This window comes from Pseudonaja textilis, chromosome 4 (assembly GCF_049901715.1).
Source record: "Pseudonaja textilis isolate UNSWEBS1 chromosome 4, rPseTex1.2, whole genome shotgun sequence".
NCBI lineage: Eukaryota > Metazoa > Chordata > Lepidosauria > Squamata > Elapidae > Pseudonaja > Pseudonaja textilis.
The window spans coordinates 12,668,577-12,689,928 of NC_141993.1; the positions used below are offsets into that span (position 1 = coordinate 12,668,577).

Here is a 21,352-nt window from a genome sequence, read left to right on the forward strand (position 1 = left end):
CTGAATAATGGGAAGTGAGCTTCCTGTAATCTTCTCCACTGTCCTGACCACTCTCTGTATGGACCTTCTGTCTGAGGAACTGCTACCATCAAACCAAACAGGGATGTGTTTTATTAAAACTCTCAATCGTGCCTCTGTAAAAAGTAGCCAGGATAGAAGGAAAAAGATGTGCTCACCTCATCTGACACAGGAAATGCAAAATACTGGTTTGCATGCTTCACTAAAGATAACGTATGAAGAAACCATATGGTGTGGTGTTTACACACACAAGTAACCAAACCATGATTGTGGCAACCAATAGCCATAGAATATTTTCATAAAACAACACAACTGCTTATTAGAATGTCAACAGATCATATCCTCTAAATCTGTGGGTTTTGCAGCTGTGGGACACACGTTATAAACAAAATGTTGGGTTTTGCCCCAGCTATCTGGACCTTCATGCAAGCCAATAGCATCAGCACACAAAATAAAACTTCCTCAGCAGAAGTTTTGGTCAATGATAGTCAACAATTAGCAGCATCTGGCAAACCTTACTTAGTCTTAGAAGTTAAACAGAATTGGACCTGGTTCATATTTGCATGGAAGACCTTCAGGAAATTCTAGAGCCGGTGGCATGCAAAACCATTTGTGCTGGCATGCAAGCCACAGGCAAACTTAACTCACTGAGCCTTGCATCTGATTTTCAGCCTATTTGAGGCCTTTTTCGGCCTTCCAGAGGCTTGAGGACAGCTTCTGCAGCCTTTGCAGGCCGAAAAATAGGCCCGTTTGGTCACTTCCTGTAATACCGAAAATCAGCTGGGAGGCACAGTGCAGGTAAGGGGCTGGAGGGGGGGTTGTGTGCGCATGCGCAAGGGGCAAGGGGGGCACACACATTGCATTCTGGGTGCTGGCACGTGAGTGCACGTGCACGAATGCGCACACAATTTTTTGGCACAGAGCGCAAAAAGGTTAGCCACCACTGCTCTAGAGTGTAGGGTAGCCTGAGTACTTGGTGGGGTAACAATGAAGCTCCTAGAAATCACTTGAGCAAGCTCCAGCACTCTGAGAATCACCCCAAGGAGGGACTTGGGAGGAGTTTGGGCAGAACATTTTGAGAACCCCACTTAAGGCAAGTTCTTGTCAGAGTATATTCATGAACTGGAATAGAGCTTGGTAACAAGGTCAGCCAGTGAATAGGCATAGCAACTAAGGCAGCCAATGAGGACTGTTTGGAAACTGAAACTAGAAGTAACCTAAGCGTGGCTCTATATCAAGCTCTGCAGCTCTGAGGCTATGTTGAGCTCAGAGTCTGTCTATTGAAAATGAAACTGCTTCTCTCCTCTGCTGTGTGTGTCTTGCTTGCCTGCTGAATTAAAGTGAAACTGATGTCTGTTTCTGAGCTCCTGAGTTGCTGTTCTGCTCTGAACCTGTAACATGTCTGCTTCTCTTTGAGTTTGCTCCATGTTGGAGAAATCTACAACTGGTATTGTAAAATTTACTTTATATGTTTATATAGAAGTTAAATGAAGCTGTAACATGTCTGCTTCTGTGTGAATTTGCTCCATGTTGGAGAAATCTACAACTGGTATTATAAAATTTACTTTATATGTTTATATAGAAATTAAATGAAGCCTCAGCCATCTGTGTTTACTTTTCTGGTGCTGAATTTATGGTGCAGTACTCTGAACGGTTCTTCTACAAACTCTGAATCCAACACAAGGCATCATCCTGTTTGCATATGATTCCTCACCAGCAGACCAGAGGAAACAGGATTCATGCCAACATTTTCAGAAAAGTTTAGCTGTCTTCTTCTATTCAATGATTTGGCCAGAGATTAACCTTGTCACATACTTTGAAATATTTCTCTGCTTTGGCTTAGAACTGTTGGAGATCTACTCTACCATCAAAAAGTCTTCCTTTGAAAGAAAGAACGAAAGAAAAGAAAAAAAAGATTATGTCAGGTTAAAGAGAACTCCAATCTGACAGATAGAAAAAGAAGAAAAGGTATTTCAGAAGTACAGAATGAATATGCTATTTTTGATCTATCCAGGCTCGCCATGAAGTGGAGGTGCAGAACTTGCTAAAGGAAAGAGAAAAGAGGATTTCATCCTTGTGTTGCCTTAGCAACAAGTCGATGCTTGGTCTCTTCCTGCAAGGATTGTCAAAACAAGCCTGTCTATACACCAGGGCTTCTGATGAGAAGAGGCACGCAGAGGAAATCAACAGGGAGGAGGGAATTCAGCCCTGGTGCGTCTTTCTCCGGACTCTGCCTCCCTCTGTCCCTGACTTGTTACAGCCACAGGAAGCACCACCTGCAACCCCCATTCTACGTGCAAAATTCAGACTTTCAAATCTTGCTCCAACCTGACTGATGGGACTGAATGTCTTCTACTGCGCTGAAGGGACAGAAAGGAGCCTTTTTAACAGAGAAAGAGAGAGATTAACAGAGTTGGAAGAGACCTTGTAGATCACCTAGTCCAGTGGCCGGGGATCACTGGTGGTCCATGAGAAAATTTTGGTGGTCTGCAATTTTGGTGGTCAACCCCCACCCCCCCAAAAGCAATTAATCCAGGCTGCGCAGGAACACAAGGCTGCGCCACCCACATGGCCTATGGGAACACAAGGCTTTGCTTGCATTGCGAACAACACGGGGTAGTGAGGGGAGGGGGGAAAGGGCGGGGGGGGGAACTTGCCCCAGTCACCCCACATGCCTGGCCTGGCCACTGGGCTGCTTCTTTCTGCTTCTGCTTTTGGCTGCACACAAGGAAAGCAGCAAAAGTCTTTCTTTCTCTCCCCCAAACTCCACCAGAAATGAGTCTTTAGGACCCTGCAAGGCCTCCTGCTCCAAGAGGCTGCACCAGCACAACAAGTCTCGCAGAGACTGGTGGAATTTGGAGAAGAGAAAGAAAGACTTCTGCTGCTTCTACTGCTTTCCTTGCATGAATCCAAAATGTCTCTCTCTCTCTCTCTCTGTCCCCCTGTGAACAGAGCTGGAGATGGTATCCTGCGATCCCAAATAAAGAATGATCAATCAATGGGCAAACAGGGTGGGGAATTTTCCTGCAGACTTTTGGGGGGATTTTCCCAGGGTCTCTGATCCACAGGATTTAAAATTAGGAGTTTGGTGGTCCCTGAGGTCCAAAAGGTTGGCGACCCCTGCTCTAGTCCAACCCCACCACCACCTAAGCAGGAGACCCTACACCATTTCTGACAAATGGCTATCCGGTCTCTTCTTGCCTTTGATTACTCCCTGACCTCCATCTCAGTTTGTCAAATATTATCTTGGAATTTATTGCAGCTCCGCCATGACAGAGTGTTGTGGGAAGCATTCCTCAGCTTAGAACAAGGGTGTCAAACTCGATTTCATTGAGGGTCGCATCAGGGTTGTATTTGACCTCAGGGGGCAGGGGAGGCAGGGGTGTGTGGCCAGAGGGCATGGCCAGCTCAACGTCACTCGTGTCAGGGGCGCCTGTGGTGACCAGAGTGCTCTGCCCATGAAAACGGGCTCCCAAACTCCAATTTCAGCTGCAACGGCTTTCTGCAATCCTCTGCCGGTGAAAATGGGCAGCCCTCCCAAACTCCATTTTTGCTGGCAGAGGCACCACAGGCCAGTCCTTCGCTGTTTTCACAGCGGACCCATGGGCCAGATCTAAGCACCCCACAGGCCGGATCCAGCCTCCAGGCCTTCAGTTTGACATGCCTGGCTTTGTCATGCCCTCGGTAGAGTCAGACTTTGAGGGAGAGGAGGAACAGCCGACAGGGAGTAGAGGTGTAGCTGTGGAGGTTGTGGAGGAGGCTGGGGAAGGGCAGAGGCCAGTTGGGCAGTCAGAGGAAGAACCAGGCCCATCCCCTCCACATCCTAGGACACGCAGGGAGGAACGGAGAAGGAAACAACTTGGCTTACGAGAGAGGAAGCGGCCATGATCCTCCTCATTGGTTGCAGCTGGGGAGACTAATATATAAGAGAGACTATTACAACACACCAGATCTCCCTTCCTCTACTTTGCCACGTTGGTTCACGTTGTCTAGCGTTGTCCACAATATTGTTACCTCAAGAATTGTCAGTTTTTGAGGTAGGCCAGGTCAAGACACAGAGGCCACAAGCACTATGGGAACTCTGCTTCATTCCTAACAGACAGAGGTGGTATTCAGACGGTTCTGACCAGTTCTGGAGAGCCAATAGTGGAAATTTTGAGTCGCTTGGAGAACCGGCAAATCCCACTTCTGACTGGCTCTGCCCCATCTATTCTCTGCCTCCTGAGTCCCAGCTGATTGGCTGGGTCTTCTTTTGTTGCCCTGCACAGGAGAATGGAGCTGGAAAGCAGGTAAGTGGGGTGGGGAGGGAATGGGGATTTTGCAGTAACCTTCCCCTGCCACGTCACCAAGCAACGCCCACAAAGCCACACCATGCCCACCAAGCCATGCCCACAGAACCAGTAATAAAAAAATTTGAATCCCATCACTGCTAATAGAGTATAAAAGCCTGGCAGAGTCTTTTTTTTTTTTTTCCTCTTTTATGCCAAAGAGAGTGAAGATTGGGCAGTCTTGGTTTTCCTTCTCACGTATTTCCAGGGATAGGCTAGTGTTTACCTAACAATATTTATAGTTTTGCAATGATAATTCAGCACCAGAAAAATAAACATAGATGGCTGATGCTTCATTTAACATCTTTATAAACAGAATAAGTAGATTTTACAATACCAGTTGTAGATTTCTCCAACATGGAGCAAACTCAAACAGAAACATGTTGCAAGTTCAGAGCAGAGCTCCAGTCTTCAGCAAGCAAGTTAGTTTCTCTTTTACTTTAGTTCAGCAGGCAAGCAAGAAGAGAGAAGCAGTTTCATTTCAGTAGACAGACTCAGAGATCGAGATAGCTGCAGAGTTGCAGAGATTAATATAGAGCCACACTTAGGTTACTTCTAGTTTCAGTTTCCAGCCTAGGCTACTTCTAGTTTCAGTTTCCAAACAGTCCTCATTGGCTGACTTAGTTGCTATGCTTATTCATTGGCTGACCTTGTTACCAAGCTCTATTCCAGTTCATGAATATATTCCGACAAACAATTATGGAATTTCTTCTTCAAAACCAAAATTGACCCAAACGGAAGCGAGGGGGGCTGCCGTTGTGGCATTCGTCCCCTCCCCTGTCCAACTCTTGTCATGTCTCGTCTTTATCTTTGGCAGCATATTGTGGGTTGTAAAGCTGAGGTTAAATGACTTTTCACGGCGTGGCTTTCACCTCAAGGAAAAGGAACTCTGGGCCTCAATCGCAGCTAAAACAGTAGCTCAGAGACCTGGAGGGAGAAAATCTACCCTCTGCTCATCATTCAGCTCGACAGCTTCAATAGATCCCCTTCATATTTTCTGAAGAACTCTGAGCAGCTGGGTGGGAAAACAGAAAGAACCTTAAGGAGCAAAGAATTGCAGGATTGCAGTTCTTGAAGCGGGTATTTATAGAGCGTCTTCTCAACTTGTCCAGTAAAACTGCGACAAGTTTTTAAGTGCTTTGTTTTTGTGGTTGGGAGGCTGCAGAGGAAAGGATAGAATTTGTTTTGGATGTTTTCATTGCTTCCAAATTTGGCCTCATGAAGATGAAAAGGGCAGTAGCTGTCTAAAAAAACCAGCCTATTTGGCAAAACATAAAAAATAAGAGTTGTAGAATAAATAAAAACAGGGAGGAATGAAACTGGATAGTAAGAATTCCTGTCCAAAAAGGAGGAGGAAGTCGTACTACCAATGTAGGCTATTTATTTGTTTGTTTAATTTCCAGTGCTATCAAAAATAGATTTGTTCCATGTTCTAACACTTCAAATGGAAAGGATACATTAGATAGTTTGTCTTCTGTTTTCAAAACGTCACCTCCAAAGGAGGCACAAATTATGTAAACAGCAAACATTTATAGCCAAATGCCCAGTTGAACTCTGCACAGCGTGCACTGTCTTTGCATGGCTTGCACAGTATTGTTTGAAAGCAACTGTTTTCGGGTAGTATAAATCAGAATGAAGGGTGCTTGACTGGAAAACTGATAAATTTACCCCAGAAAAGGATTAATGCTTTGCAAATCACAACCTCAGACTGACCCTGTTTTCCTGGAGCTGTGAGCCGAAAGATTAAAAACGCAACATTGCCACCACATGGATGGAAGGCGCCAGACAACTCTGGGGATCCTTTGAGGTGGTTCATTTTTTTCTGTCTGTTGTGTGAGCTCTTGAGGTGCTGAGGCAGGATGGAAAATCTGTGGAGAAGCAACAAGAGTCCAAAAAGAAAAAAAGAAAAAGGTGTAGGATGAAGGAAAGAAGAGGCCATTTTCAAAAGAAACGTGTAATTATTGAGCTGGAATATCACATGTGGTCAGAGAATCAGCTAAAACCCCTGTGCCTCTATTCTAGCATGCTGCTTTGTATCTATGGGGATTGTCAGTCATCCTGGTCAGTGGCCACCAACCAGTGGGCCAGGGACCACTGGTAGTCCATGAGAAAATTTTGGTGGTCCGCAGAGAAATGTCACCCCCAAAGCAATTAATCCAGGCTGCGTGGGAACACAAGGCTGTACCACCCACATGGCCCACAGGAACACAAGGCTTGCGTTGCTTGCATTGCGAACAACATGAGATAGTGAAGGGAGGGGGGGAAAGGGAGGGGGGGAACTTGCCCCACTCGCCCCACACGCCTGGCCTGGCCACCGGGATGCTTCTTTGCGCTTCTTTCCTCTTCTGCTTTTGGCTGCACGCAAGGAAAGCAGCAAAAGTCTTTCTTTCTCTCCCCCAAACTCCGCCAAAAATGAGTCTTTGGGATCCTGCAAGTCCTCCCGCTCCAAGAGGCTGCACTGGCAAAGACTCGTTTCTGGCGGAGCTCGGGGGAGAGAAAGAAAGACTTCTGCGGCTTCTGCTGCTTTCCTTGCATGAAGCCAGAAGTCTCTCTCTCTCTCTCTCCCCCTGAGAACGCTGGAGACGGTATCCTGTGATCCCAAATAAAGAATGATTGGTAGGAAAACGGGGCGGGGAATTTTCCTGCAAACTTTTTGGGGGATTTTCCCAGGGTCTCTGGTCCACGGGATTTAAAATTATGAGTTTGGTGGTCCTGAGGTCCAAACGGTTGGCGACCCCAGTCCAGGTCACAATTATCCCACAGGTGCTTTTTCAAGAGACAACTGGACTTTCTTGGAAGACCTTTTGTTCCTCATCCAAGAAGCTTTTTAGGTTCTGAACTAAAGAACTGAAGAAGCTTCTTGGATGAAAAGCAAAACATCTTCAAGGAAAAAGAAAGTCAGTCCAGTTGCCTCTTGAAAAAGGTCCTGTGGGACATGTCACTTTGTAGATGGCTGTCCAATGAGTTGCTGTACAGCTCCTTGCTCGGGGACTCAATGTCTCAGCGGACATCTGGGTGGCAAAGGTCAGGCAGATTAGAAACCCATGGATTTCCTCTATCTTTAATTCCCTAGATCTAAATGACAGTTTAACCAGCAGTTCACCATATGGTCAATTTTTCCAGGTCAAGGGGCAGACACGGAGAGCAAGCTATGCACAGGAAACCAGATTAAAAAGCAAGATTGGAATATTCCTCAGCAGTTTTGACACTGCTGTCCATCCGAACAAATTAGCTTTTCAATCAATAATGATTCTATAATTGCAATATAATGAACTTCATTCTGTTCTTGAATCAGATTCATTACAGACATTACCATGCTTGATTTAATAGTGGGTGAATTGACTAAATCTCCATTGCCCTGAAGCAATGCATTTGTTACATTCAATTCAAGCAACATTTTAGAAATAATATTAATTAAATAAAATAAAATCCTAAATGCAGGGTTTGGGAATAGTTGTTATCTCTCTTGGGGATGGTAGAGATCCCTTTATAAATTGGTACCAATATGAAAATAGATCAGCTCAAGGCCGAAATTTTTCTATTGGGAATGATAAAGGGTGAGTACGCAAAAGAAATGAAATACCTAATTCTACACATAATCACTGCAGCAAGAATAGCTTTTGCACAGTGCTGGAAGGGTGATCAGATACCAACAAACTCTCAGATAATCCAGAAGGTCTACAACTGTGCTGAAATGGACATACCCAAAAACGAAGAGACAAGGCAGGCTTAAAATATTGTACAGTTTGGGGAAACTTGGCACAATAGGATTAAGGATAAAAACCAGTGAATAAATAGATAAGGAAAGAAAAAGATAAAAGGGTTAGATTAAGAGTATTTACCAGAAATAGGAAATGAATATTAGAAAAAAATTTAGTGATAAGAACACACTGTCTAAATAATTAGAAATATATATGTTTCGTGTTTAATGGTTTTGTCTTTCTCATTGGTTTCGTTTTTAACGAAATGTGTTGTATCATGTATTATATATATATTTTTTAATCTTTAATAAAGTTTGTTTTATATATATATATATATATATATATATATATATATATATATATATATATATATATATATGTGTGTGTGTGTGTTTTCTTAAGTTTTCACGGGTACTTACATGTATGGCATTCAGCTTTGTTGGGTATTTTCCCACGTCATAGTAGTTGTGCTTTTAAAGTTGTAGCAACATTTCGACAGAATCTCATCTGCCATCATCAGGCTTCTGTATGATGATGGCAGATGAGATTCTGCCAAACGCTTGCTACAACTTTAAAAGCACAACTACAATGACGTGGGAAAATACCCGAACAAAGCTGAATTTTATATATATATATATATATATATCTCAAGAATCACATCACAGAAATATTCGTTTTTCTTTTTAATCTGCAACAGGAAAATTAGTTCAAAATCCAGCTGTTTATATGGCTGAATGGCTGGTTATGTTTTTCTTCTGAAAGAGATTATTTTGCACTCTCTGCAAGGAACATTAAAAACCAACCCTCCATTTTGCCCTTATTCCTTGTGCTCATTACTGCCGTGGGCGACTGTGCAGTCCAGGGAGACATTAAGCTACAGTAGATGAAGGGGGATCCATGGTCATACCTTGAACTGGTCCAACAGTGGGTGCTTCAACCCTGGAAGCTTTCAAGAGACGGTACAGCCTTGTTTGAAATAGTGTAGGGTCTCCTGCTTGAGTGGGAAATTGGGCTAGGACATCTCCAAGGTCCCTTCTGTTATTTTGGTCTTCCTGAGAGGTTCTTACCTGGGCCTGCTCTTCCGTTGGGGAGACATGGTGGTTGGAGCTCTGGAGAAAGAGGTCCTTGTGGTGCTGAAGCATATGCAGAAGTATGGCATAGCAAAGGGTTTGCTTTTCATATGCCAAAGGGCTGCAAGGAATGATAGAAAATACACAAAATGCCACTTATAGTAGCAGTAAGGAGGATAGAATGCCGCTAGTTTAATGTTTCCCAAACTCAGTTTTGCTCAAAAGTTTGAAGATGCTCTGTGCAACTCAGCCCTCAGCCTCCATTGCTTTATACCTAACGAGACTAAACAGGCTCATTTTCTTGAATGGAAAAACCCCAGTGATGATAGGGAAAGAAATGAATGATTTTGCTAACAATCACTTTCCATTTAATAGCAGTAGCGCTTCTACTTATATGTTCTGTCTCACCTGCGCCAACGAGGTAAGAAGCCCAAGTTTCCAAAGGAATATAAACAAGCAAATAAGTCCAGTAATGATAGGGTTAATTCTTTGAAGCAGGCAGTCTCACACACGCTGCCTGCCAAATCCGACCAGATAAGAGTAACATAAATCACGCAGGCTTTCAGGAAACAGAATGCACCGAAGCTCCACAGAAAAACTCACACTAAATTAACACGTTGTCCCGAACAAGAACCCAGAGCTAACACACCCACTTTTATTCCCTGTGGGGCGTGTCAGTCTCTCATCTCAGTCTCTGATTTGTCCTTTCTTTCTGCGTTGCATCTCATGCTTTTGCCTGCGTCTTTGCCTCGCATCAAACCAACGTTCCTCAGCCAGAGGCTCTGATACGTCCTCCTGGTTATCTGCCGACACCTGAGGCACAACCAGGGAGGAAGGTCTTGCCGAAAAGTCCTGGGGAGGAAGGCAATTCCAAATCCTCTAACAAAGCAGGCTCATACCTCAGAGCCAAATCCTCCTCTTCCTCATTGTCCAAGTCTGTGTCCTCTAACAGAGCAGGCTCAAACAACACTTATATATCGCTTTACAGCACTCTCTGGGCGGTTTACAATGTATACATTATTTGCACATTTGCCCCCAACACACTGAGTCCTCCTTTTATCAACTTTGGAAGGAGGGAAGGATGAGTCAACCTCAAGCCCTATCAGGATCGAACTCCAGACGGTGTGCAAGAGTTCACCTGCAATGTTGCCTTCTAGCCACTCTGCCACCATGGCTTCTTTTGATCCCAACAATAAGAAATTAGGATAGTTGACTTTTTTTATTGATTCTTGAGAGTTATTATGATTAGAGAAAATACAAAGAATCTACTGTATGTTGTGGGAGATGCAATTTTAAGGTAACCAACTTTTTCACAATGAAAAGGAGGACACAAATAAATTGAAGAAAAAAAAACAAAGCCACTTGCTCACGGCGCACTCTCTCAAAACAATTCTCCTGTGGTGGAGCGCATGCGTCTCATCATCGCGTCTCGCCGCACTGTACCGAGCCTTGACGAATCGTCTTGTCAAATACAAATACGTCACATCACACACAACGTATCGGATCGGCATCGATCAAATTCGGAGATTTACAAATTAGTCTTCAAATATCAAAATGGAGGACATGTAGGAGGACACTTTTCGAAGGAGGACAGAACTTACCTTTAGGGAGGACTGTCCTCCCTAAAAGAAGGACGGTTGCTCACCTTAGCAATTTAGAACGTCAAATGATGCCATATTTTGTTGTTATCTGAGGTGCATCTCCAGAGGCCCATTTAAATTCCAGAGCCAAACATTAAATGATCACTTGGTCTAATCAAGTGATCCTGTAATACATACACACACACACACACACACACACACACACACGCACACAGTCTCCTTCAGGAAGGATAATTAGATGATTAGACTATTCAAGGTGAATTAGATGGCAACTCAGGAGGAGTTAGCACCATGGAGATATCGAAAGAACTTCTTACCGGAATAGGGTGGGGCTGAAAACAATGGCCAGGTTTTCCAGGGTCATTTGATTCACATCACTGTTTGCAGCCACCTTGGTGAGAAATCTAATGAGGAAGCAAGCTAGGTGACTGTGGGCTTCCGGAAGGCTACTTAATAGCCGTTTTAGACATCTTGTTTGTTCTGTGGTGCAGTTTTTGTTCGCTGTGAAAGATGGGACAGTAATGATTAACAGAGAAAGATTAACATCGGTTAGAATTTGTTCAGTGTTTCATAAGTGTTGACTCTCAGGGCATGGGCTCGAAGGCCTTGCTGAACCGGGCTTCCCCCGAGGATGGCAGCTGGCACGCAGGGGCTCCTGGGAGCATTGGACACAGAGGAAAGGAGTGAGACTTCGTTCTGTGCAGATGCCTTTAGAGGGAGGATTAGGGGGGGAATTGGCGACCAAGGTCCATGTTTAGAGAGAGCACTGCTGGCCTTTTAGATGATGCAAGGCTAAAGGAAATGAACGAGGGTTTTTTTTAAAAAAAAAGACAATTTAGGACAAGACATAATCAAGGGAAGATGGATTCCATACTGGAATTTAAGTAAATGTGATATGCCTGTAACAATAAGCTAGCATGCAGAAATGGGCATGAGTTTAGATTCTTGTTTGTGGCCCAGAAAAATATTTTTGTTATGAAGTTATTGTTACATGGGATTTCCAAATAGAAACTGTAGCCTTGTTTCATAAAACACCAGATTTAACGTAGTTGAAATTTAAGGAGGATTTTGTTGTACATAATTTGCAGTTGTGTTGTTGTTTTTAAAGGTAAAATTAATAAAGCTTTTTCTAAAAAAAAAGAAAGAAAGAAATTTAAGGAGGAGGAGGAGGAGAACTGTGAAGCCTGGGTGTTCTCTGAGCTTGGGGATTATCTTGCAGACGTTTCATTACCCAACTAGGTAACATCATCTGGGATAGAAGGGAGAGGGGCTTGCCAGGAGGGAGGAGGAGGAGGAGGAGGAGGAGGAGGAGGAGGAGACATCATACTTTCTTGGATCAAATAAAAATAAGAAGGCTCTTATGTACTTGCTGTACCTTCAAAAACGGTCCAAATGTCAGTGCACAGATCTTCCGGGAAAACAGCAGTTGGAAGCTGATTCAGGAATAGTTTAAGGAGGCTGGCAACAGTGTTGATATCTCCTTCCTTAACAAGATCAACCTCTTCTCCTTGATCATACTTTAATCTAAGTGCCCCGATTTTGGCTGCTGATCCACTGATCCGAAAGAGGCCTGTGTGATTTAGCCCTAGGAGAACATGCAACATCCTGAATGTATATTATTAGTAGTTAATACCTTCTCCAAGGGGATCCATGAACAAATAGAAGAGAGGAGTGAATTTGGAGGAACCCCAAGGCTCATAAAATTATAACAAATCTAATTATACTAGCTGGATATCTGTACTTTGCTACGAAACTATGTGGTCGGGCTTAGTTTTGGGGGAGGAAAATAAGGGGGAGGAATTCTGCCTCTGCCTACCAGCATCCATCGGTATTCATCTGGCTAGAGTCCTATCAGTATGAGAGAGTTGAGGGCTGTTTGGAAACTGAAAGAGTATTTGCTATGTGAGCAAGAAGGAGACAGCAAGGAGCCTGGGCTTGGCATAGCTCAACTGTTCTGTACTAAAGCTGCTTGGTGCTGCTAAACTAAAACTGAAACTGAAACTCCTCTCCTCTGCTTATGTTTTGCATTTGGAACAGATTTCTTTCCAGGTGGGGAGGAGGAGTAGAACTCCTTAGCATCAGAGCGTGTTAATAAATAATATAGGAAATACTAATGCTCTGATGGTCATTTAGAGAAATCCTTTCTTAGTGGGCCCCTAGAAGCCAAATTTCAAGTTTGTAGGCTTTACGGTTCTGGAGATTTTGTGATGATGCATGAGTGGTATTTTGCTTTTATATGGAGAGATTAAGGGAAGAAAGGACACTGCCTAATTTTGATTTTTTTTTTAAAGGAAGGATGTTCTTTAAAAACATTCCCTTCTACACATTTCTTACATGAGACAGCAAAATGCAATACAGTGTTGCTTTCTTCTTCTTCCTCCTAGATAACACTGTGATCAAATCAAAACTAAATATAGTAGTTAATGGTATTTGGGCACTGTGTTTTTATTTGCAAACCAAAACCAAATTGTATTCAGCCTCCATTTCAGGTGAAGATACCCAAGATTACCTGGCTGGAGGCATCATGTAAATTATCATGGCCCCAGAAGAAAAACCTCCTAGAGCAGGGGTCTCCAACAATAGCAACTTTAAGCCTGGAGGACTTCAACTCCCAGAATTCCCAGCCAGCTGGCTGGGGAATTTCAGGAGTTGAAGTCCACAAGTCTTAAAGTTGCCAAGGTTGGAGACTCCTGTTCTAGAGCACCTACGTTTATTCATTTTTCATGTTGCAAAGAAGAAGGAAAAAAACCCCACAGTATCTGATGCAAAGCAGGTCTTTCCCCTGGAATATTATTACAAAAACCAGCTAATCAGTCCCAAACTGGCAAGCTCACTGAAATTGTGAGCCCAACTCAAAATACAATGCATAATAGATTTGCATATAACCTACTTCCAGATCACACGACTTTTTTCCTCCAGATGAAGCTGTTTCCTTTTTTTAAAAAAAAAATCCTTGATCTGTTGGTTCTTACTGGAGTGATGCAAAAGCAATGAGTCAAGGTGACACTGGAGATTAGAGCCAAGGTCTTTGTCATGGTCAGTTGGGTGGCAACTTCAGCAAATGCATCACCATTCAGAGGGGAATCTACTGTATCTCCAGAATGGTTGGGGCAATGCCAACCAGCCTGAATTTACTTAGTCTGACTAATAGGATTGTCTCTACAGTTAAAGGGAAAAGCTACCAGCCGTGGTGGCGCAGTGGTTAGAATACAGTATTGCAGGCTAATTCTGCCCACTGCCAGCAGTTCAATCCTGACCGGCTCAGGGTTGACGCAGCCTTCCATCCTTCCAAGGTCAGTAAAACGAGGACCCAGATTGTTGGGGGGCCAAAAGCTGACTTTGTAAACTGCTTCGAGACGCCTGTAAAGCCCTGTGAAGTGATCGATAAGTCTCAGGGCTATTCTTATTGACATGCAACCTGCCCCTTGCTTCTAAAACTGGACTGAATTCAGCTGCCACCTTATGCTGCTTGTGTTTCTCTGTTGTGTTGTGGCAGACTGCCATAAACTGTAGGGGGGGGGGATGAAGGGGTGGGATGCTTGGGAAAATGAAAGTAAGTGCAGTCTCTATTCAAGATCAGCCTTCAAGATCTTTTCTACTTTTCTATTGCTTTCTACTGCTTTGCATCTTTCGGCTGCCATGAGTAACGGGGGGAGGAGGGGTTGCCTCTTGTGGGAAGAGAGCTGGAGGTGTTACATTCTTGTCTTGTATAAATGAGGGGTCGGGGGGCGGGGAGTATAAATTCCTGCTCTTAAGTTTCTATTTCCTTGCCTAGCTTTCTTTCCTTCTGCGCAGCTGCGAAGTTTTGTCAAAATATGTCAAGGTCAACGGACAGAGGCCTCATCACCACCTGAAGATGCCCACATGATCATATTCAGAACTTTTCATTGGAAGAGTCTTTTGGACTTTGGGGGGGTGGGAACAATTCCATCCCTTTGTATATGTGATCTGCGTGCCAAATTCCTTAGATTCAGAATTCTACCTGTAGCTTCCACTTTGAATTTCAGTAAAAGAAAAACTTTGCTCAAATCTATGGAGTCTGAGTATTTCTTTCTTGGATTTTGAATGGAGCACAGACTGACAGTCATCCAGGTGGAAAAAGGAGGGAGCTACATATCTAAGTACACTTGGACTGACCATTATGAAAACATCTTGCCTCAACCTCAGCTATATGGGAGGTGGGCAGGGAGAGACAGCTCATGGAGGGAAGGTTGAATTTAGGGATTTGGGCATGTGATTCTCAGTTCTGGCTTTGCGTTGCTGCAATACACTTGACTTGTAATAAAACTATACCTTTCTCAACCAGTGGAGCCAAGGATGGTTTCCATTTAGAGGTTTACATTGTGGCAGGTCTGACGCTGATACCTCCAGGTTTTTATAGGAGGAAGTAGGCTTCTTGTCTATCCAGAAATGCCCTGAGAGGGACAACTTCCAGGTGATAATAATCCACATTTGATTGTTAGAGTAGATCCTTGAATTTGTTGATTCTGTTGGATCTGGATAGAGTTGGGGTTTACCTGACAACTCAGAACTGTCTATGGACAGTCATTGCAGAAGAAAAGATGTCCAGAGCCATGTTTCATCAATGATATTGAATGGACATCATCACCAGCAATATCAACCCCCCAAGGACATGCCTTTACCTGACCAAGTGCATTGCGTTGAGAACTTCCATCTGAAAGGAAGAAGATGATCACGGCCAAGTGTAATCATGAACTTACCAAACTCTTCTAAATATTCCACTGTATGTTGGACAACTAGAGGAACAGGCTGTTGTGTTGCATCCTTGATGATGATATCAAGGGGAGAACCAAAGATTCTTTGAGGTTCTGGTCCAACTTTGTTTTCACCGTGCTTCACTTTTACAGATGACAATGATTGCTGCCAAGAGACATAATTGCGTCAGTTGCTCTTGCACCGTAAATTTTCAAAATTTATATAATGTCTGTGTTATAACAACAGGGTTATGGAACTGAGGTTGTGAGCCTTGAAAATTGTTGGCCATGGATTGATGTAGTGGCAACATTAACCGAAAGTAATTGAAGGGGGTGGGGACATTTGTTGGTTCCACTAACTTGAGCAAAGATGTTATGTGCCTTGGAACCTAACCTTCCCCCAGTCAATTAATATTTTAAATTAAATAACCTTACAGCGTAAGAAGTTTCAAGTTTTACTGCACTTATTCCTGCACCCCATCCTTGGTGTAAAATGCAGATAATTACTTATTCCCTTACATTGATCTGCCTTCTTGCTTGATTTGTATGCATACAATTTAGGACTGTGGACCACATGCAAGCTTGTTGTTAATTATAACAGAAAAACCTTATACTTCAGCAAGCATGCATGTCGGGTGGGATTAAATCAGTCTTCCCTAAGTGTTTCTTGAAAAATAAGATAAATTACATGCCTACAGGATTACAATTGACTAAACAGAGATCCCAAATAAAAGATCTTCCATTGTTTGCTGATGCCAGTTTTGTTGTTTCATAGTTTGTTGCTTAGCTTATTCGTCATCCATGTTTCCAAAACTGCCCAGTTTCTTGACACCTCTTTCCCACTCACCCCCTTTGGAGGGAAACACAATATTTGCCTTGCTCCAGTGACAGTTATTTCACTAAGCCTCCAAGGATTTTGATTCTGAAGGCACCCACTCAAAATAAAAGAAACTTATTGTGCAGACCATCCATTAAGGGTTAGGGAGAAAGTCAGGGTACCTCTGGGAACTTCAGAATAATGGAAGGGACCTCTATACCATTTCAGGCAAGTGGCTTTCCAGTGTCTTCTTTAAAAAGCCCCAGGGATGAAGCCCCTACAACTTAAGAAAGGAAGCTGCTCCACTGGTCAATTGTCCTCATGGTTTGGAAGTTTCTCCTTCATTGCAGGTTGAGGTTATTAAGAAAAGACTGGACAGCCCTATGTCTGGAATGGCGTAGAAGCTTCTGCCTCAGCAGGTGTTGGACTAGAATGGCGTGCATAAGCGCACAATCATGCCTAGCCTCCCTCTCCTATGGTCCCCAATTGTTAGTTCCTATTCCATGTATTTATTCTTATGTTTATTCTTATTTCTATTATATTGTAAGCGTTTGCACCAAGACAAATTCCTCGTGTGTCCAATCACACTTGGCCAATAAAGAATTCTAACTGACAAAATAAAATTAGTAAACAAATAAAATAAATAAATAAATAGAAGATCCCCCTTCAACTCTGTTACTCTGATGTCACCCGATGTATGGTATCTTAACTTTTTCACTAATCCTTAAAGAATTAATTGGTGGACTCTGGACAACACATTTCTTTTTAAATGGAGCGGAGGTCGTCAGAATCTGTTTTTAAAATGCTGCCTTTTGACAGAACGATTTTACGGGGCTCTCGTTCATTTCAGACCCTGAATGTGGATTGAGTGAGAATGACAGGCCAAAGTTCTCTAGAGAGTTTCCATGATTGAAGAGAAACTAGAACTTGATTGTCCCCATTCCTAGTCCAACACTTTGACCGCTCCTCCTTTTTTAACCTCTATAATTCTCTCTTGAGCACCAAGTTATAGAAATGAAAGCCAGTATATATGATTCCGTTATTACAGACATGATTCTGTGCTGGAGCCAATATTACCTTGATGAGCAATATTAAATTGAAGTGAATCCAAACATTTAATTCCATTTAATTCCATTTATTTAATTGTTTCTCAGGCTTTGGAGAGCATCCTTCTGTGAACAGAAATTGCTTTTCTGCATGAAGCAAAACATCTGGAACCAGCCCAATAGATTCTCCTCTCAAGGCTGGGATAGCGAAATAAAAAAAAAAAACTGGTATTCACATTCAAGGGACAATTCCAGGGTTTAAGGTCAAATCTCAGTTGAACATTCGTCATGTGAATTTCCAAGGAAGCCCAAGTAGAACAGACTGTACTGTAATGCAATATCTCTCAAATACTAAAAAAAAAAAAAGGAAAGGAACTGCAGCTGACATGTTCATCATGATTAACTTAAAGTTAGATTTTGATCATGGATAGGAGTTTGACTCTCTGACTGTAGTATGAAAAAAGGGATACAGATTATCATGATGCAGTAAAGTAGAGTAAACCTCATTGCCTTTTAGTAATGATTTGAAATAAATCAAATCCAAATCAATAAGGCGTATTCCTAAGTAAACCTTCTTAAAATCAACGCATGAAAGACAAAAGATTGACAAGAGGGGGGAAAAGGAAGAGAACATTTATAGATAGTATCCAAGCAGGACTGACAAAGACCAACCCTGGGTTTTCTTGAAATAGGTCAGTCACTTGCAGCAACCTTCTGCCCTTAACTACTCAGAAGGTATTTTTGCAAACCCTCAGTTAAGCCCAAGGAGTTACGTTCCACTTACGCAGAGGGAAATGGAGGCCCCTGTCCCCATGTTAGGTCTGGACCAGAAGTTCTCTCAGGCGAGAAGACCCACAGGCCAACCATGGTGTTCCTCTGCCCGTCAGCAGCTCAGCGGGGCTGGGGCTTTGTAGAAATTCCTCCTTCCAGGTAGGCTTGGCAGGTGCTAAAGTAAACAGACAAAGGCAGTCCTCAGCAGCACCAGTTTTCTGCTTAGGACACTCTGTAACTACTGAACCCTTGGACAGAAACTCCCTGGGATGTCAAAGCTAAGGAGGTTGCCATGGCATCCTGCATACACATACACACCAGGAAGCCATGACTTCCGGCATTTCTCTCTGGGCAACAGCAGGCACTGACAGGATTAAGTGGAGTGGCAAACTGGAGAGCCTTGGTGCATAAAAAAGGCAGAAATGACTCCATTGTGGGGACCTTTCCAGAGTCTTCCTTCTGCGAAGAGGCAACCCAAGTTTTTAGATCTATAGTTTGTTAGGGAAAGGGAATAGTTGGAGTCAGAGGAAATCTTCTGGGGCCCAGGACCCGGAATTTGGGGAACGCCAAGTCATCAGGTATATACAGTCCTTCGCAGGAAACAAAAAGTCAGTTTGGAGGCCATGATGGTATGATTTAACCTCTGCCAGTTCTTTGTGTGCGTTGTTTGGGCTTCTTTGGAAATTGATGCTTCGTCTCTGGATGATGGTAACATAACCACAGGTCACACTTGGTTATCAGGCATTATGTGTGCATAAAGCAGAGGTCCCCAAACTTGGCAACTTTAAGACTTGTGGACTTCAACTCCCAGAATTCTCCAGCCAGCACAGAATTCGGGGAGCTGAAGTCCACAAGTCTTAAAGTTGCCAAGTTCGGGGATCCCTGCCTTAAATCCCACCAGCCATGAGACTTGCAGTGAAGGTTCCAAAAGACAGCAGAGGCATCAGGGGTCAACTCCCCCTTGCCTTAATCTCTCCCCTTTGGGTCATCATCAAGGCCACATTCCATCAGTGACAAAACTAGCCTGAAATTACACTCCTAACTGCCTGGATAGCAATAGCAATAGCACTTAGACTTATATACCACTTCACAGAGCTTTCCAGCCCTCTCTAAGCAGTTTACAGAGTCAGCCTATTGGCCCTAACAATCTGGCTCCTCATTTTATCCACCTCGGAAGGATGGAAAGCTGAGTCATCCTTGAGCCTGGTGGGATTCGAACTGCCAAATTGCAGGCAATTGGCTGCAGCAGAAGTAGCTTGCAGTACTGCACTCTGACCACTGCGCCACCGAGGCTCAAATAGGCCAAATATTTACACGTATATTTGTGAATGTATAAAGTGTTTTACTGAGGAGACTTTAAGACAGGCGCACTCAATAACTGCATCCAAAGGGACAATAAAACAGATATATGCAATGATACGCAATAAAGAAAGTGCAAAATAGGATAATAGGTTTAGAACTCGCATCTCCCCAGTCTTGCAAATCAAAGCAAAGGCCAGCGTAGAAAAATCCTGGGGCCTCTTAAGTGCCCTCAGTGAGGCTTGTGAGAACATTGCTGAGCTCCAGGATTTTCTCCGAAGCCATTCTCTCCAGAAGAAGATCATTAGCCGGGCCCAGTTCAGGCCATGGCATTCGTGTCCCAGCCTTTTGGGCAGAATCACCACCCCGAAGGAAGCTTCTGCTGGTAATCATCCATCATTTGACAACTCCAGAACCTGTGGATGTGGAGGAGCTTTTGAGCATTTCACGTGTTGCTCAGGGGTTCTGTGGGTGTGGCTTGGTGGGCGTGGCTTGGTGGGCGTGGCAGGGGAAGGATGTACTGCAAAATCCCCATTCCCTCCCCACTCCACTAACCTGCTTTCCAGCTCCGTTCTCCTGGGCAGGGCAACCAAAGTTGACCTACAGTACTGCATTCTAACCACTACACCACTGAGGCTCTATGGAGTATCACTCCATGGCATGACGCTCCATGGAGAGGACCTCCCTGCCCCTCCCCCCCCCACCCAAGAGCTGCCACAATGTGGTTGTCAGCATTTCAAGGTCTGTAGAACCAGAGACGATCACAAAGCAGAGATGATCATTGGTTGAGCTCTGCAAGAGAGAGAAGAGCCAAAGATCTAACAGGAGCGAAAGTGCCCTTTAACAGGGCTCAACGGGTTTGACTTACATCAGGGGTCTCCAACCTTGGCAACTTTAAGGTGTGTGGACTTCAACTCCCAGAATTCCCCAGCCAGCATGTGCTGGCTGGGGAATTCAGGGAGTTGAAGTCCACACACCTTAAAGTTGCCAAGGTTGGACACCCCTGACTTACATGAATGGACAGCTGGAAGAGAACCAGAAACAAGCAAAGAGTCACGTAAAAGTCTCTCTGTGGTGGACAGTGGAGAAATTTGCACCGTAGGCTTCATTATACGGACAGGTTCAAAAGGAATTGCTGTCCTGGTTATTGTATGCTCCTTGCCTAAAGAAATAGATTTCTTCCTCACCAAACTGCTTTTTTTTTTACACACCTATTCGCATCCATGTTGTCCATGCAATAAGAATTAATTTGACAACAATGAGTATGATCAATATGAATGCCACTGAGTAAGCTACATGAATTTACAATGGAAGCCCCATTTATTTCTGCAGAGGATTCCATAGCTTACCAGCAACCCTACGGTTATTCACAAAGAATCATGGAATCCTAAAGCTGGAAGTGACCTTGAAGGTCATCTAGTCCAGTGGTCATTAACTGGTGGGCCAGGGACCACTGGTGGTCTGCAAGAAAATTTTGGTGGTCCATAGAAAAATGTCCACCCCCCAAAGCAATTAATCCAGGCTGTGTGAGAACACAAGGCTGTGCCACCCACATGGCCCTCCACCCACTGGGCCCCACCCTTCAGCCAAGTGCAAACCTTACCTTGAGTAGAACCATGCGAGCTGGAACTGGAAGGTAAGAGCAACGGCTGGGGAGGGAAATCCGCCCAGGGTGGCTTGCTGACGTTGGTGGGAAAGTCGGTCCCATATTCCAGAGCTGCAGTAGTCACAGGACTGGCCCTTTGGTCATCCCAGAACAGCTCCTCCAGTCCACGGCAGGCCGGTGCACCCGGGAGGAGGAGCAGCTGCTCCGGGATAACCAAAGGACCAGTCCTGTGACTATTGCAGCTCTGGAATACGGGACCGACTTTCCCATCAATGTCAGCAAGCTACCGCCAGTCAAAATTCATATTAGTGGTCCACAGGATTTAAAATTATGAGTTTGGTGGTCCCTGAGGACCAAAAGTTTGCCGACCCCTGTTCTAG

The 21,352-nt window shown here is 43.9% G+C and overlaps 1 protein-coding gene across 2 annotated transcripts; it reads right to left on the bottom strand.

Moving 5' to 3' along the window:
- Window positions 1–5,710: 5,710 nt before the first annotated feature.
- LOC113443047 (protein FAM13A-like) lies at window positions 5,711–18,338 on the bottom strand. 2 transcript variants are annotated; one of them, XM_087932240.1, is made up of 6 exons: window positions 18,081–18,338; window positions 15,440–15,599; window positions 12,094–12,303; window positions 11,036–11,219; window positions 9,115–9,238; window positions 5,711–6,214 (listed from the first exon to the last, which is right to left on the bottom strand). In XM_087932240.1, the coding sequence occupies exons 1-6, from the start codon at window positions 18,108–18,110 to the stop codon at window positions 6,050–6,052; spliced, it is 873 nt and encodes a 290-aa protein (XP_087788366.1). In that variant the 5' UTR covers window positions 18,111–18,338; the 3' UTR covers window positions 5,711–6,049. The 2 variants fall into 2 exon arrangements, with proteins under 2 accessions (XP_087788366.1, XP_087788365.1); XM_087932239.1 differs by lacking the exon at window positions 18,081–18,338 and adding an exon at window positions 17,328–17,434.
- Window positions 18,339–21,352: the final 3,014 nt, after the last annotated feature.